Genomic DNA, 16,881 nt, shown 5'->3' with positions numbered 1-16,881 from the left:
GGCGGCTCTGGCAGCTCCTGACTGACAGGTGGCTCTGGCAGCTCTTGACTGCCGGGCGGCTCTGGCAGTTCCAGACTGAAGGGCGGCTCTGGCAGCTCCTGACAGACAGGCGGCTCGGGAAGGGACGGGAGGGTCCGGGTGGGCCTTCCTACGGCGGCGACGGAGTGATGGGCGGCTCTGGCAGCTCCTTACAGAAGGGCGGCTCTGGCAGCTCCAGACAGAAGGGCGGCTCTGGCAGCACCTGACAGACGGGCGGCTCTGGCAGCTCCTGACAGATGGGCGGCTCTGGAAGCTCCTGACAGACGGGCGGCTCTGGCAGCTCCGGACAGACGGGCGGCTCTGGCAGCTCCGGACAGACGGGCGGCTCTGGCAGCTCCGGACAGACGGGCGGCTCTGGCAGCTCCGGACAGACGGGAGAACCTGGAGGGAGGTGACGGAGAGGCAGCCTGGTGCGTGGGGCTGCCACAGGACCCACCAGGCTGGGGAGACCTACAGCAGGCCTGGTGCATGGAGGAGGCACCGGATGGACTGGGCTGTGGGGGAGCACTGGAGCTCTGGTGCGCAGCCTTGGCACCACTCCTCCAGGCTGGATGACCACTTTAGCCCGGACCGCCGGGCGGCTGTGGCAGCTCCTGACTGACGGGCGGCTCTGGCAGCTCCTGACTGACGGGTGGCTCTGGCAGGTCCTGACTGACGGGCGGCTCTGGCAGCTCCAGACTGACGGGAGAACCTGGAGGGAGGAGACGGAGAGACAGCCTGGTGCGTGGGGCTGCCACAGGACCCACCAGGCTGGGGAGACCTACATCAGGCCTGGTGCGTGGAAGAGGCACCGGATGGACCAGGCTGTGGGGGAGCACTGGAGCTCTGGTGCATACCACTCGCACCTCTCCCTTAGGCTCAATGCCCACATTCTCCCGGCACGGGCGGAGCGCAGGCATATAGGGCACACTGCATCCTCCCAGCTCCCCGGAGACACTGCACGCAGCGCCGGCGCAGGATACCCTGGGCCAAAACGGCGTACCGGAGACCAAACACGCTGAGCCGGCACAATACGCCCTGGCTGGATGCCCACACTCGCATAGCACTTGCGGGGGGCTGGCCTATAGCGCATCGGGCTATGAGCGTGTACTTGCGACACCGTGCGCTTAACCGCATAACACGGTGCCTGACCAGTACTGCGCTTCTTCCGGAAAGCACAGGGAGTTGGCTCAGGTCTATCACCTGACTCCGCCAATCTCCCAGTGTGTATCCCCCCTAAAAAAAAATGGGGGCTGCCTCTCGTGCCTGTTGCGCTGCCTTACCTCATATTGACACCGCTCAGCTTTCGCTGCCTCCAGTTCTTCCTTGGGGCAGCGATATTCCCCAGCCTGTGCCCAGGGTCCCTTGCCGTCCAATATCTCCTCCCAAGTACAGGAGTCCAGAACCCTCTGCTCCTGGTCACCACGCTGCTTGGTCCGGTTGGGGTGTGTAGTTCTGTAACGATTGTCGTCGGGAGAAGGAGAAGAAGACCAAAGAGCAACGTGGTACGTATTCATAATGATTTTAATAAAGATGAATACTGGAACAAAAACAACAAACCGACAAACGAACAGTTCTGCAAGGTGTAACAAAAACACTAAACAGAGAATGACTACCCACAAAACCCATGTGGGCAAGAGCTACCTAAGTATGGTTCTCAATCAGAAACAATGACAGACAGCTGTCCCTGATTGAGAACCATACCCGGCCAAAAACAAAGAAATACAAGAACATAGAACGCCCTAGTCACACCCTGGCCTAACCAAAATAGAGAATTGCTAAGCAATTCATAAAAATCGCCACTGGACAATTTATATTGACCCCACCTCTTCTACAGTGCTACTCAGTGTTTGTTTGTTACCTATGCATAGTCACTTCACCCCCACCTACATGTTCAGATTACATCAACTAGCCTGTTCCCCTGCACCCTTAGAGCGGTGCCCCCCTGTATGTAGTCTTATTATTGTTATTCTTATTGTGTTACTTTTTATAATTTTTTATTTTAGACTAGCCTTGGTAAATATTGGTTAAGGGCTTGTAAATAAGCATTTCACGGTGAAATCTACAGTTGTTGTATTCGGCGCATGTGGCAAATACATTTATTAGTTAACCCTGCACTTGTTGCAGATGCAGAGTAAAACTGGCCCTGGAAGTTTACTTGTTTACCAAAAAGTGTCGGGGGACCTCTTTGTTGTTGTTATTGTTTGAATCCCAGATTGCCCACTTACCACAGAATGTTGGCCAAATTTAATTGGTCTGGCTATAGGCCTATAGTCAGGTAACTGTGGTCAATGGTACGAAATAAAATACAATCCAAAAGAAGCAGTCAACAATCATATTTAACATAGTTTTATTTATTTTGAACAAAATTTTAATAAATGTGGCTGCATTTCTCTTATGTTCAAAAAAGATGATGACTTTCGAGACGCATTATAAATTATTTCATCAAACTCTTTTGTAGAAAAACAAAAGATAATTGCACTAAAGCATCTATCGTATGATAATATGACAATAGTAAGATAAGGTATCTGTGTATTTTGTTTTTACAAAAAAAAAAATCTTCATTATTTTCCTTGCACACACCTATCACACCTTTTCCCAATCTTCTCTTTCCTACTGATCCTACATACAATGCTGTAGACAGTTCTTAACAAGGTCCAACTTCAAACGAAGTACAACATTAAAAGGCTTTATAAAGCATACATAAAGTACTCATAAGTGCTACAAACTGTAGATGCTTATAAAGCCTTTACAAGTTGTAGTTTGTTTGAAGTGAGACTATTAACAGAAAATGCAACCAAAAACAAGAAAAACAAACACAAGAAGCTTCCCCTAAATTGAAAAACAGAAATCTCCAAGAGGTGGACATCTTGAATATCTCACTTCTCTAGGACATATTTACACCAGTAAACACTCCAGTTGTTCAACTGAAGTACAATGCATATGGCATAACATGTCATTCAACATAGTATTTTTTTTCCAGAAAAATAATGACACAACCATTGTGCAGACAAGCTCTCTGTTGAATCACAAAAACATCTGTTGTATCACAACCATTGTGCCAAATGTGTTGTACATCAGTTGTGCAACTTGAGTATGTATGGGGCCAGACAGGGGTAGGACATCTGCATAGATCCACAAGGTTCAGATCATGAATGTTTGGGGGAGTTTGTGGGAGATTATTTGTACAGAGAGGGGTACATCCGCTGCTGTCTTTTGGGGGAATAACGTAAAGGTGAGGGAAACAATAAAGTAATGTTGCTCATTGATTGCTACAAAGAACAGTTCACCTCGATGAGTGTCTGTGAGAAAATCAACTGTTACGAGAACAGAAGGGGAAAATAATGTGAAAAGGCTAAAACACATAGACTTTCAGGGTGAAGTTTTCCCTAGGTAAAGATCTAGGATCAGTTTCCCTCCTCCAATTCTAACACCTACCATTAGTGGGTCAAATGCAGAACTGACCCAAGATCAGGGTCATGAGGAAATGTCACCTTAATCGTCAGATTGATGTCTTCATGCCCGAGTAGGGTTGACTTCAGAGTTATTCCGGCAGTACCGATTATATGTAAGTGTAGAAAAAACAAAGGTGCCATAATATGCGCTACTCAGTTGAACGGGAAGGATAAGACAGGGATGTCAAGGTCAAAGGTGAAAGCATAAGGAGCATATCAGATTTCTTCCCAAATGTGCCATATCAATGAGTACCGGTTAGCAGCAGTCACACCAACGGAAGGAAATGCAGTATGTAGAGCCAGCTCTTGAGAACTCCTTACCTTCACACAAACGCCTACTAGCTAAGGCCTTAGCTCTGTGTAAAGATACAAGCTGATTATCTTGGTCACAATGAGGTCAATAAGGTCAAATAGAGACAAAGAGGAGAGGGTATGTATGATTGTAGAGTGTATGTAAAATTGTGTCCGTTTTCTGTCAAGTGTGTTGAGCATTTGATTGAGCTCGTCTGGAGATGAGATGGGCAAGATTTTCAGTTATACTTTTGGGACAATCCCATTGGTTACATTGCGCCAGGCAAGCTCAATCGAGTACAGCTAAAATATTTCAAAGAGAACAAATACTATTTGAACCCAGGTCTTGTGACAACTCTCCCACTGTGTGAAGTGAACTGGCTGTAATGTACTGGTATGATGTACCAGAGCCTTATATTGAGAAATATATGAGTCAAATATAAAAGCCAAACATACGTTTCTTGGATGTACTGCTTTAGAAAAAGTCAATCTAAGCCAACAGGTCACTTGATTTGAGGTAAATTGAGGTAAATCTGACGTCCCCTTTGGGCCCATCACATACAAACGCATGGACACAGGATAATGAGAGAGAAACTTATTGGCTCAAATAATATGAACTCGGAAGTACACTGAAGTCCATTGGTGGGAACATTTTGAATCCAAGTGACAAGACCTCCACTGCTACCCTATTCACACTACTGAGTCGAGCTAAAATGAGCTGAGCTGTACTGTACTTCACTGGCCTGGTTACATGCAACCGTGTAAGGAAAATAATCCAAGTGAGCACAATATGGTTCAGGTCGGCAAAACAGTGTAGAAAGGTATACTACACCTGCTCTTCACTGGCTCTGTATTAGAGTTATATGTACTGCCATGAGAGAACCCTGATATGACTGAAATGTTCTATGTATCCACCAGGACAGGGGGGATCAATAAGTGTTTACTCTTTCTGTTTGTGAGTGTTTGAGTTAAGAATATTGTTAGCATATCCAGGAGCAGCTAAATGTTACTGGTTAAGAGAGGGGTGGATAAAAACACACAGGTTGGTGATACCTTTTTTAATATTCTCTGCCTCTTATGTGTTCTAAGACAACCCACTCACATTCCAACAAACTCCACAAACAACTGAACCAGGAGGAGAAAAAAACAATATAGTACATCCTGAAGAAACAAGAGACTGAAAAGGTGAACTCAGGTTTAGATTGACACGGTGATATGATATTGATCCTTTGGTCTGAGATGTGTTGGCCCCACCCACGTCGTCGCCTCACCACATGACTACAATGCCCAGTATCCTTTGCTCCGGGTAAATTGCTCTCACTTCCTGTGGCCCAAAGAGGCTTCGACAGCACATACCAGGGACCTTCCAGGGTTCTTTCTGAACAGAGAGCCAGAACTGGTCAGAACCGGTTTTGCAACTCACTCATTCACAAATAAAACATTGAGTTTTTTTTGCACATTTTTTCCATTATTCCTCACTGGAGGAGCTTTCCTCCAGGGGGAAAATGACTGCCACACCGACGACCCCAGTGGAATTGTGGGATGCGTTGGTAATGGTGACTACGGTGTGCAGGAGAACAAAGACCAGCATGCACAGCTTCAGCCGGCCGCTACTGCTGCACTGTCTGGTGGGTGTGGCGGCCGAGGTGACTGATGTTGATGCCACCTGTTGGTGATGGCAGGAGGCAGTTGGAGTCCTTTTCAGCGTCCCACGAGAACGGTTGTCCGGTTTAGAGTCCCACCGAACGTCGCAGCACTCTGCCTGGCTGTTGGGCTGCCCATGGCTCCCCAGTAGCCCTGTGGGGGACGAAGAGAGTAGTGGGTAAACACTGATATAAGCCATAGATGCTCATGTCTCTGTGCATCCCTCTCATGCATCCATGTGTGTCTGTATCATCCATGCCTGTGTCTGATGATGACAAACCCAATTTCCCCAATAGTGTATTCATTCATTCAGATGACCCACAATAAGCTAAATAAATGACCCAGCCTAGTCCCAGCCTTACTTGCAGTGTGGTAATGCAGTGTTTTGTTGAAATGTATCACCAAATAAAAGACAGATGACCATGTGCATGAGAGCATAAATACCAGTCAGTATGCACGTTTATCCCAGTCTTCATATGAATAAACTATCAGTATCATTATGTTATATGCTGTATCATAACCTAACATTAATGATCCTTTATTGAACTCTAAATTAAAAAAGACGTAAGTGACATTTTGTAGCGACCCCATACTGCAGCACGGTAAATATAATCTACACCACTGCCCTCCAGGACCCCTACAGCGCCCGGTGTCACAGGAAGGACAAAAAGATCATCAAGGACAACAACGACCCAAGCCACTGCCTGTTCACCCTGATACCATCTGGAAAGCGAGATCAGTACAGGTGCATCAAAGCTGGGACCGAGAGACAGAAGCTATTTTTCAATCTTAAGGCCATCAGACACAGCCGTCACCAACACAGAGAGGCTGCTGTCTACATACAGACTTGTAGATAGATCACTAGTCACTTTAACAATGCCAATTTAATAATTTGTACATATCTTGAATTACTCATCCCATATGTACAGTTGAAGTCGGAAGTTTACATACACTTAGATTGGAGTACAAAAAAATTCATTTAAAACTCATTTTTCAACCACTCCAAAAATGTCTTGTTAATAACAAACTATAGTTTTGGACAAGTCGGTAGGACAACTATTTTGTGCATGACACAAGTCATTTTTCCAGCAATTATTTAGAGAAAGATTATTTCACTTATAATTCACTATATCATTCTGGTGGGTCGGAAGTTTACATACACTAAGTTGACTGTGCCTTTAAACAGCTTGGAAAGTTCCAGAAAATTATGTCATGGCTTTAGAAGCTTCTGATAGGCTAATTGACATCATTTCAGTCAATTGGAGGTGTACCTGTGGATGTATTTCAAGGTTTATCTTCAAACTCAGTGCCTCTTTGCTTGAAATCATGGGAAAATAAAAAAAGAAATCAGCCAAGACCTCAAAAAAACAATTGTAGACCTCCACAAGACTGGTTCATCCTTGGGAGCAATTTCCAAATGCCTGAAGGTACCACGTTCATCTGTACAAACAATAGTACGCAAGTATAAACACCATGAGACCACGCAGCCGTCATACCGCTCAGGAAGGAGACACGTTCTGTCTCGTAGAGATAAACGTACTTTGGTGCAAAAGGTGCAAATCAATCCCAGAACAACAGCAAAGGACCTTGTGAAGATGCTGGAGGGAACAGGAACAAAAGTATCTAAATCCACAGTAAAACAAGTCCTATATCGACATAACCTGAAAGGCAGCTCAGCAAGGAGGAAGCCACTGCTCCAAAACCACCATAAAAAAAGCCATAAAAATGCACATGGGGACACAGATTGTTCCTTTTGAAGAAATGTCCTCTGGTCTGATGAAACAAAAATATAACTGTTTGGCCACATCTTTATGTTTGGAGGAAAAAGCGGGAAGCTTGCAAGCTGAAGAACACCATCCCAACCGTGAAGCATGGGGGTGGCAGAATCATGTTGTGGGGTGCTTTGCTGCAGGAGGGACTGGTGCACTTCACAAAATAGATGGCTTCATGAGGGAGGAAAATTATGTGTATATATTGAAGCAACATCTAGAGACATCAATCAGGACGTTAAAGCTTGGTCGCAAATGGGTCTTCCAAATGGACAATGACCCCAAGCATACTTCCAAAGTTGTGGCAAAATGGCAAGGTATTGGAGTGGCCATCACAAAGCCTTGACAATTTGTGGCAAAACTGAAAAAGCGTGTGCGAGCAAGGAGGCTTACAACCTGACTCAGTTACACCAGCTCTGTCAGGAGGAATGGGCCAAAATTCACCCAACTAACTGTGGGAAGCTTGTGGAAAGCTACCCAAAATGTTTGACCCAAGTTAAACAATTTAAAGGCAATGCTACCAAATACTAATTGAGTGTATGTAAACTTCTGACGCACTGGGAATGTGATGAAAGAAATAAAAGCTGAAATAAATCATTCTCTCTACTATTATTCTGACATTTCACATTCTTAAAATAAAGTGGTGATCCTAACTGACCTATGACAGGGAATGTGTACTAGGATTAAATGTCAGGAATTGTGAAAACTGAGTTTAAATGTCTTTGGCTAAGGTGTATGTAAACTTCCATCTTCAACTGTATATACTCTATTTTTATACCATCTATTGCATCTTGCCTATGCCGATCCATATAATTCTATATTCTTATTCCGTCCCTTAGATTTGTGTGTATTATGTAGTTGTTGTGGAATTGTTCGATTACTTGCTTGATATTACTGCACTGTCGGAACTAGAAGCGGAAGAATTTCGCTACACTCACAATAACATCTGCTAACCATGTGTATGTGACCAATAAAATGTCATTTGATTTGATGTCACGACTTGTGTCATCTCATCAAATGAGTATCAGAAAATGGGGATCTCAAAAGGCAAAGCCTACCATTTAATCGCTGACGCACAAGTAATACAAAGATATCAAAGGCTGCTCTAATTACGGTATTGAAATACTTAACATTTTTGGGGCTGGGGGAGGAAATGACAGAGCACCCCACTGAGATCAAATCAGGACAGGGCAGGTCATGTTATTTTGGTTCTGTCTTGATCACTGTGGAATATTAAAATACTACTCTGGAGTTGTACCCCATCACAGTGACTGTCTCAGCAATACACTTTACACTGAGAGGGAAATGTCATTGATTTTACTAACACTGCCTTATATGTCCACTAGATGTCGCTAGTGACAAATATATTATTGGCTTGAATACCAGGGTTCAAAACCATACAACTTTATCGATACCACTGAAAAGTAATTTTACAAGGGATCATCAGGGGCACAAGAGCACAATTAAATGTATCTTGCAACATACAATTCCATCTAAATTCCTGTCAGTGGAGATAGGAGTGCAAATAAATTCCTACAATTAGTACATTTCAAAATTAATTGACCCAAGCCCATCTATCCTAGATCCATGGTGCATCTCAGGTAAACAGCATAGCCCTAGAGTGGATATACGCCCACCCGTATAAGCTGTGGCTACAAATCACACTTGATTGATTGACTGACTGATTGATCAGTCCATACCACCACACCCACCTGTACATATGAAGCTGGGGCTTCCTCCGTGGATGAGATCGTCGTTGTCCGGTAGTATGAAGGGACACCTCTGCTGAACCTCAAGGCAGTACTGGAGACAAGGTACTGTCCTTCTACAATGCCTCTGTGTGGTGGGGAAATACTGTGCACACAGCCACGGTTTGTAGGCAGCCTGAGAGGTAGAAGATAGAGCATGTTAGTTAAACCAAATGAAACCCATATGTAAATTCAAACAACTTAAAGGGGAAGTTCACTTTTAGCACATCATAAATAAGCAAACTATTACTTTGACATCAAGACTACGCTATGTCTGTTCAAAAACAAAGATCTCAGTTGTCTTCTGTTTGGCTCTGAATGTTATTAAATAACATCCATCCTATCTTCAAAACTAGAGATTTAGGATTTTTTCAGAAACAGAGATTTCTCACAGATCTTGCAATATCCCATTCGATGTGATTCAGCCTTATAAATTGATATGTGTTAGAGATACATGACTGTATAAAAGACAACCAGATGCCAATCATCAATTGTCAATGTAATCCACCCATGACATGTGACTAAATCATATTTGTTGTAATTAGGAGTGCTTTTATTTAAAGTATTACATTTACATTTACATTTAAGTCATTTAGCAGACGCTAAAAATTGGTGCATTCACCTTATGACATCCAGTGGAGCAGCCACTTACAATAGTGCATCTAAATCTTTTAAGGGGGGGGGTGAGAAGGATTACTTTATCCTATCCTAGGTATTCCTTAAAGAGGTGGGGTTTCAGGTGTCTCCGGAAGGTGGTGATTGACTCCGCTGTCCTGGCGTCGTGAGGGAGTTTGTTCCACCATTGGGGGGCCAGAGCAGCGAACAGTTTTGACTGGGCTGAGCGGGAACTGTACTTCCTCAGTGGTAGGGAGGCGAGCAGGCCAAGTATCTCGAGGAGAACAAGGAGTTGTGGCAGTGTGCCATTGTTGAGCTATGAATGAAAACAATATGAAAAGAATAGCAGAAGGTATAGAGTTACAAAATTCCCGTAACTTTCCCAAATTGTCCCAGTTTTCCCATAATACTGGTTGGAGATGATTGGTATTAGGAGGGAAAAAGCAATGCTTTTAGCTTATGGCAATCCTCCTTATGGAAAACTGGGACATTTTTTGGAAAGTTACCAGAATTTTACAACTCAAGGAAGGCTGGGTGGGGTTGTTGCCATATCACTTTCAAATGTCAAATTATGCAGTATCAGAACCTAAGGAAAGGAAGATAATTATTTTGAATTCAATGATTCTACTAATTACTGTTCAGTACATTGTATTTGGAATCACCTGGGCCTGTGTTCATAAAGCTTTCAGTTCTTCAGCACTCCTACTCTTGCTGCTATTACCTATATACAACCAGCAGAGGAGAATGTCTCTTCCTAATTGATCCTCAGGATGAGGTTCTCTGATACCCAGCCAAGCCCCATAAAGTATGACACTTACAATAGTACATAAACACATTTTCATATTGGTAGTCCCAGCGGGAATTGAACCCACAACCCTGGCATTACAATTACCATTCACAACCAACTGAGCCACACAAGACCTTGCATAGTGCTACTAATGCCAATGTACTGTACAACCGACTCTGCCCTTAAACAAATCAATGGCCCCCATCCCCAAGTGCAATCTCGCTTTCTCCCAGTAGACGACACCACCTTCACACAAAAATGCATAATGTACCTATCAGGGATTGACTATAAAAAAAAATGAAATCACATACACATATTTAGCAGATGTTGTTGCGGGTGTAGCGAAATGCTTGTGTTCCTAGTTCCAAAAGTGCAGTAGTATCTAACAATTCACAACAATACACAAACATCTAAAAGTATCACATCCAGCCCTGATTGGGAATCCCATAGGGCAGCGCATGACTGTCCCAGTGTCATCAGGGTTTGGCCCGGGGTAGGCCGTCATTGTAAATAAGAATTGTTCTAAACTGACTTGCCTAAGTTAAATAAATGTGAAAATTAGAAATATTAAAAATAAATAAAATAATGGAATTAAGAAATGTATAAAGGAATGCTGGAGTGGCATTGACTAAAATACAGTAGAATAAAGTATATGAAATGAGTAAAGCAGCATGCAAAGTCCAAGATCAGCGCCTTCGTTTTGTTGACGTTGAGAGTGAGGTTATTTTCCCGGCCCACTCCTCCAGGGCCCTCACCTCCTCACTCTCGTCATTGCTGGTAATCAGACTGTTTAATTTGTGTTTCAGTGGATTGGTCTATCTAAGCCCACACAATAGTAAAGGTCAAGGGATCAGAGCTGGCAAAGTGTCCTAGGAGTTATAGTGTAAATTAGTCTTTGAGCATGCTAAACAGCGATAATGATGATATCGACCCGAACGGCCCGCATTATTGGCTGAGAGCCAAGGTCAGAATTTAAGTGCCTTCAGCATGGCCATGCTCCATTCAGAGGGTAAACAACAAAGAGTGAAAATGCAAGTGATTAACAACTGGTGCAATGATATTTGTCATGTTCAGAAGTGTGCAAAACACTAAATGTTGCAAATAGAAATGCCACAAATAAAGCAGACATTATTCCTTACCCTACATATACTGTATGAGAGGCATGTCTGTTCTCATAATGTATTTCTAACTGAACATTCCATAACATTGTGCCATGCTGAATTTGGCAATGGAGTAACCTGAACACAACTCTAACTCATAAAAGAGATAAAGAATAGTTTACCAGAGACGAAAACATAATCACCACTCATTCTCCATCTGTGACGTAAACGGTACAGCACTCCTTTACATTACCAAACATAGGGGGTTTTGAGCACAAGCTGCATTTGAATGAGAAGCACATGCACAAGCGCACACACACACTCACTCATCTATTCACACACCCTCATCTATTCACACACACCCTCAGGAACACGGTTAGATAAAGCTATGTCTGTTTTAACTGGGAATAAATATACACCAGTTTTCCCAAGGACATCACTGTTTCAGCACCACGGACAGCATCTATCAGGTTACATTTGACTACACCAGACTGACTCTGTCCATTTCAGCATCATGAACAGCTTCGGCCAGGCCTCCCACAAAACAGTCTGTAGTATTCATAGAGTTCCTGTGCCATTATGGCAACTGTGACATCATGGGCAGTACCTTTGTGGTACCATTCTTCATTTAAGGTAGTCCATTTATTTCTTATTTTGTGTTTGAAAAAGTGTAAAGCTAATATTGGTGAATCACAGGAACCTACAGGGCTGGAGTCCTGAACCAGATATTGTGTGTCATTCAATTATTGTGGCCATTTGATGGTGGTCCTGTGTAAGCCCATTAGGTAGAGCATGCCGCTTGCAACGCCAGGATAGTGGGTTTGATTCCTGGGACCAACAAAATGTATGCACACTTGACTGTATGTCGCTTTGGAGAAAAGTGTCTGCTAAATTCCATGTATTATTATATTATGATGGTAATATAGCTTAAAGCCATACGCTTTAGTCCCGCAGCCGTTATTTTGAAACAAAAGCAAGGCTGAGGTGGGAAATCCTAGGGGAGAACCCCGGAAGTCAAAACCACAATTGTGTGGACTTCTCATTTTACAAGTTTGAAGTTTTAATGTTACGTGCACATAGTTACAACTGTTGCCGGCTATAACATCGACTTATATCGATAAATGGGCAGATGAAGATGTCAGACTGCCCAAGGCAGTCCAACTAAAAGGTTACAGTAAATTAATCGGGAGTTACATTCACGATGTACAAGGTAAGATTATGTATATAACGTAAACTCGTACATCGCCTTGGTCCGTACAATTGCCCTTATTTTAGCGCCCCAAAAATCGAATACTTCCAGATCAACTGTAATGTCAATACCATTGTAAAGCACAATTTCTCCCCTTTCCAACAATATCAATTACATGACCTAAATCCTGCCTGTTTCTGCATAATTCAAGCAGGCAATGAGCCCCGTCGGGTCTTTTTAAAAATGGCGGGTGGCAAGCGAAACTAATGCGTGATAGTGAGAAGGAGAGATGTTGTGTGGGAAAATTGCTTTTTTTCACTCGATCTGTCTAACTTATCGCCTCTAAAATGTCAATAAAACACTATAAAGAGTTTATATAATGTGTCATTACATACCTATTTGAAGGTTTGTGTCGAATTTGAATCGGGTTTTTAGGGCGGTGCTAAAGTGATCTTACAAGTAAACAGCGGCTTTGAGAATGATGTTTGCATGCAATGATGACAAAAAAAATGACTAGGTATTCCCCCCCTTACCCCCGTCACTGTCCATTTCTTGTTTTTAACGGATGCTAGAAGTGCTACACCTGATGGAGAGAGATTGTAAGACATAAATAGTTGCTTTATGCGTGCTGTACGTTATGACATGACACATCAAGATGTACGTTTTTTCAACTTTTCTTCAATACTATAGAGCCATTACCATGTCGATCAACGCTTGAATAGAAACCTAGTTCACACCCCCGATTTTGCCGTCAACACAGTCGCTTACAATCCTATTAGTTTTCTTTGTAGCCTCGTTTGAATGTTGCGGTTGCGCACATTTGTACAGAATGGGGTGAGTTTACGTTAAGTGTTTTTGCAGCCAGTTTGTTGCTAGCTCAGTAGCTAGCTAGCTGGCTATAGCTAATGTAACGTTGTAGATTGAAAAAGGTGTAAAGTTGATATTTTAACATAACTTCATTGACAATATTACTGAATTACTTTCAGGTACAACCTGGTACAGGTACAACATACAACCTTTGTAGTTAAGTAGTTAATGTTCACTGTTGTTGTTGTGGCTGTGCTTGTCATCTTAAGGCAGGCAGGTGTAAGGTCATTTCGCTCAATGCGAAAGAATGAGACTCGTACATAATTCAGATCGTTTGCTGGTCAGTTAGGTAAGTGGGGGTGTCAATTGAGTATGGCCATTTCTACTTGCAAGTGTGGTGGTATGCATTCAAGTCGTGCGCTGGGATGCCATGAACCACGGAATCCACATATAGAAGGTACTGCATGTATGTAAAACCTACCCCAATTCCCATTTTAATTTGAATCCAGAAAAGTGTAATACTAAAATAATCAATAGTCACTCAAAAATGTAGCAGAAATGACATCAACTTTATATTCAGCCTGTTTAAGTTTGCAACATTATTTCAGATCTGCATGCTAAACGCCCTGCTGAAATGTAAATGGATTATGGATCTTCAATTAGATTTAATAGACCCAAATTGAATAATTTTGGCCCTACCAGTTTTTAAACTAGCACTACTGAAAACCCTAAAATCTATGCAATAATCAAACATTTTAGTTAAGTAGCCTTTTTTGCATTGTTCTTCTTTTGGATTCTGCTTTGTTATAGCTTATAGTATTGTATGGACAATCCATATCATTATTATGTTCTTATTTCTGTGTCCCTTGTGGTGTATTAAAATAAATATTAGGTTGACTTGTCTAACTCAATTCTGTTTTGACTTATTTCCAGGAAAATGTCTCCCCTGAAAGTCCATTCATCATGGAGACTAAATGGAACTGCAAAGAGGGACAGGAAAAGTGCAACCATGTCGTCAGTTTACTGTACACCATAGCTTTCCATTAAAATGGGCTACACATCTGTTCCACCAAAAGAGAGCAAAACATCCTTGCCTCAAACATGGCACATTCCCACGCATACGTCAGGTCTGCAGTAAAAACCTGTAAATACAGTTCAAATATTGAATGTAAAGCCACCAAAGAAAGACAATGCACCTGCCAACAAGGTCCCCGGAGGACTTGTGAGTGGATTTTGACAAACCTCTATTGTCCAGCCCCTACACCATTACCCAGTAAAGAGTTTGCAAGAAACATCCTGCAAAACCTTGCTGCAATTGGAAGCAACAGCCAGATGTAAACCTTGTTGGCCTCAAACTCAGAGCAACAGTATGTGCCTTCTGAGTATGGTGAGCTGCCCTTTGGATTTGTTCTGACCTACCAAATATAAAACAACCCCCACCCATTGCCTCCTGGAGATCAAGTGCCAAGACCAGTGCAGTTTTACTTGTTGCAAGTACCTGACCCAAGGAGCAGATGGAACCTTCAACCTGAAGCGAAATCACGAGTAGCCCTACCAGGTCACAATTGTATTCATCACATGCTTTGTAACAACAGGTGTAGACAACAACAATGCAGACGGAAGGAAAATAGATAAATAAAAGACAAGTAATAACACATAAGAATAAAAGTAATAACAAATACACCACAATGATTAACTATAACTTGGCTATATACAGTGTGGCAAAAAAGTATTTAGTCAGCCACCAATTGTGCAAGTTCTCCCACTTAAAAAGATGAGAGAGGCCTGTAATTTTCATCATAGGTACACTTCAAGTATGACAGACAAAATGAGAAAAAAATCCTGAAAATCACATTATAGGATTTTTAATGAATTTATTTGCAAATTATGGTGGAAAATAAGTATTTTGCCCTGCGGCCTTGTGAATGTTGACCTGTTTAAAGATCTTACTCATCCAGAACACCTGGTGTTCTCATGCATGGTTTAGTGTTGCTTGCATCGAAGCAAGCTTAGAAGGCATCTAGATCGTCTGGGCAGATCATGGCTAGGTTTCCCTTTGCAATCTGTGATAGTTTTGCAAGCCCTGCCACATCCGACAAGCGCCAGAGCCAGGGTAGTAGAATTCGATCTTAGTCCTTTATTGACACTTTGCCTGTTTGATGGCTTGTCAGAGGTCGTAGCGGGATTTCTTATAAGCGTCAGGATTAATGTCCTGATTCTTGAAAGCGGCAGCTCTAACCTTTAGATCAGTGCGGATATTTCCTGTAATCCATGTCTTCTGGTTGCGATATGTATGTACGGTCACTGTGGGGATGTTGTTGTCGATGCACTTATTAATGAAGCCGGTGGTTGATGTGGTAAACTCCTCAATGCCATCAGATGAATAAATGCAACAATTTCAAAGATTTTACTGTGTTACAGTTCATATAAGGAAATCAGTCAGTTGAAATGAATTCATTAGGACCTAATCTATGGGTGTGGATAACTGGGAATACAGATATGCATCTGTTGGTCATAGATACCTTAAAAAAGGTAGGGGCGTGGATCAGAAAACAAGCCATTATCTGGAGTGAACACCATTTTCCTCATGCAGTGCAACACATCTCCTTCGCATAGAGTTGATCAGGTTGTTGATTGTGCCCTGTTGTCACACTCCTCTTCAATGGCTGTGTGAAGTTGCTGGATATTGGTGGGAACTGGAACACACTGTTGTACATGTAGATCCAGGGCATCCCAGACATGCTCAATGGGTGATATATATGGTGAGTGTGCAGGCCATTGAATAACATGGGACATTTTCAGTTTCTAGGAACTGTGTACAGATCCTTGCGACATGGGGCCATGCATTATCATTCTGAAACATGAGGTGAGGGTGGTGGAGGAATGGCATGTGTAACGTTAATTTAACTAGGCAAGTCAGCTAAGAACAAATTCTTATTTACAACGATAGACTACCCTGGAACAGTGGGTTAACTGTCTTGTTCAGGGGCAGAACAGCAGATTTTCATCTTGTCAGCTCGGGGATTCGATCCAGCAACCTTTCGGTTACTGGCACAACACTACATGCTGCCACATGACAATGGGCCTCGGGATCTTGTCATGGTATCACTGTGCATTCAAACTGCCCATCGATAAAATGCAATTGTGTTCATTGTGCAAAGCTTATGCCAGCCCATATCACCCCACTGCCTCCATGGGCACTCTGTTCACAACGTTGTGGTATCAGCAAACCGCTCGCCCGGCGCAGTTGATAATGTGATTCATCTGTGAAGAACACACTTCTCCAGCGTGCCAGTGGCCATTGAAGATGACCATTTGCCCACTGAAGTCGGTTACGACGCCAGATTGCAGTCAGGTCAAGACCCCGGTGAGGACGACGAGACGGTTGCTGATGGTTTCTTGCGCAGAAATTCTTTGGTTGCGGAAACCCAAAGTTTCATCACCTGTCTGAGTGGCTG

The 16,881-nt window shown here is 42.9% G+C and overlaps 1 protein-coding gene across 1 annotated transcript in view; it reads right to left on the bottom strand.

Moving 5' to 3' along the window:
* Nucleotides 1–2,371: 2,371 nt before the first annotated feature.
* The window catches only part of LOC115129603 (NALCN channel auxiliary factor 1-like), a 77,496-nt gene continuing 62,986 nt past the window's right edge, over nucleotides 2,372–16,881 (bottom strand). The window contains exons 2-3 of the mRNA XM_029660149.2: nucleotides 8,890–9,061; nucleotides 2,372–5,561 (exon numbers count right to left, since the gene is read on the bottom strand). Coding sequence (XP_029516009.1) covers nucleotides 5,233–5,561; nucleotides 8,890–9,061 — 501 coding nt within the window. The 3' untranslated portion in view covers nucleotides 2,372–5,232. The remainder of the gene's footprint in view (nucleotides 5,562–8,889; nucleotides 9,062–16,881) is intronic.

The sequence above is a fragment of the Oncorhynchus nerka genome, linkage group LG5 (assembly GCF_034236695.1).
Source record: "Oncorhynchus nerka isolate Pitt River linkage group LG5, Oner_Uvic_2.0, whole genome shotgun sequence".
NCBI classification, from domain to species: domain Eukaryota; kingdom Metazoa; phylum Chordata; class Actinopteri; order Salmoniformes; family Salmonidae; genus Oncorhynchus; species Oncorhynchus nerka.
This window is presented reverse-complemented; position numbering and strand designations above follow the sequence as displayed.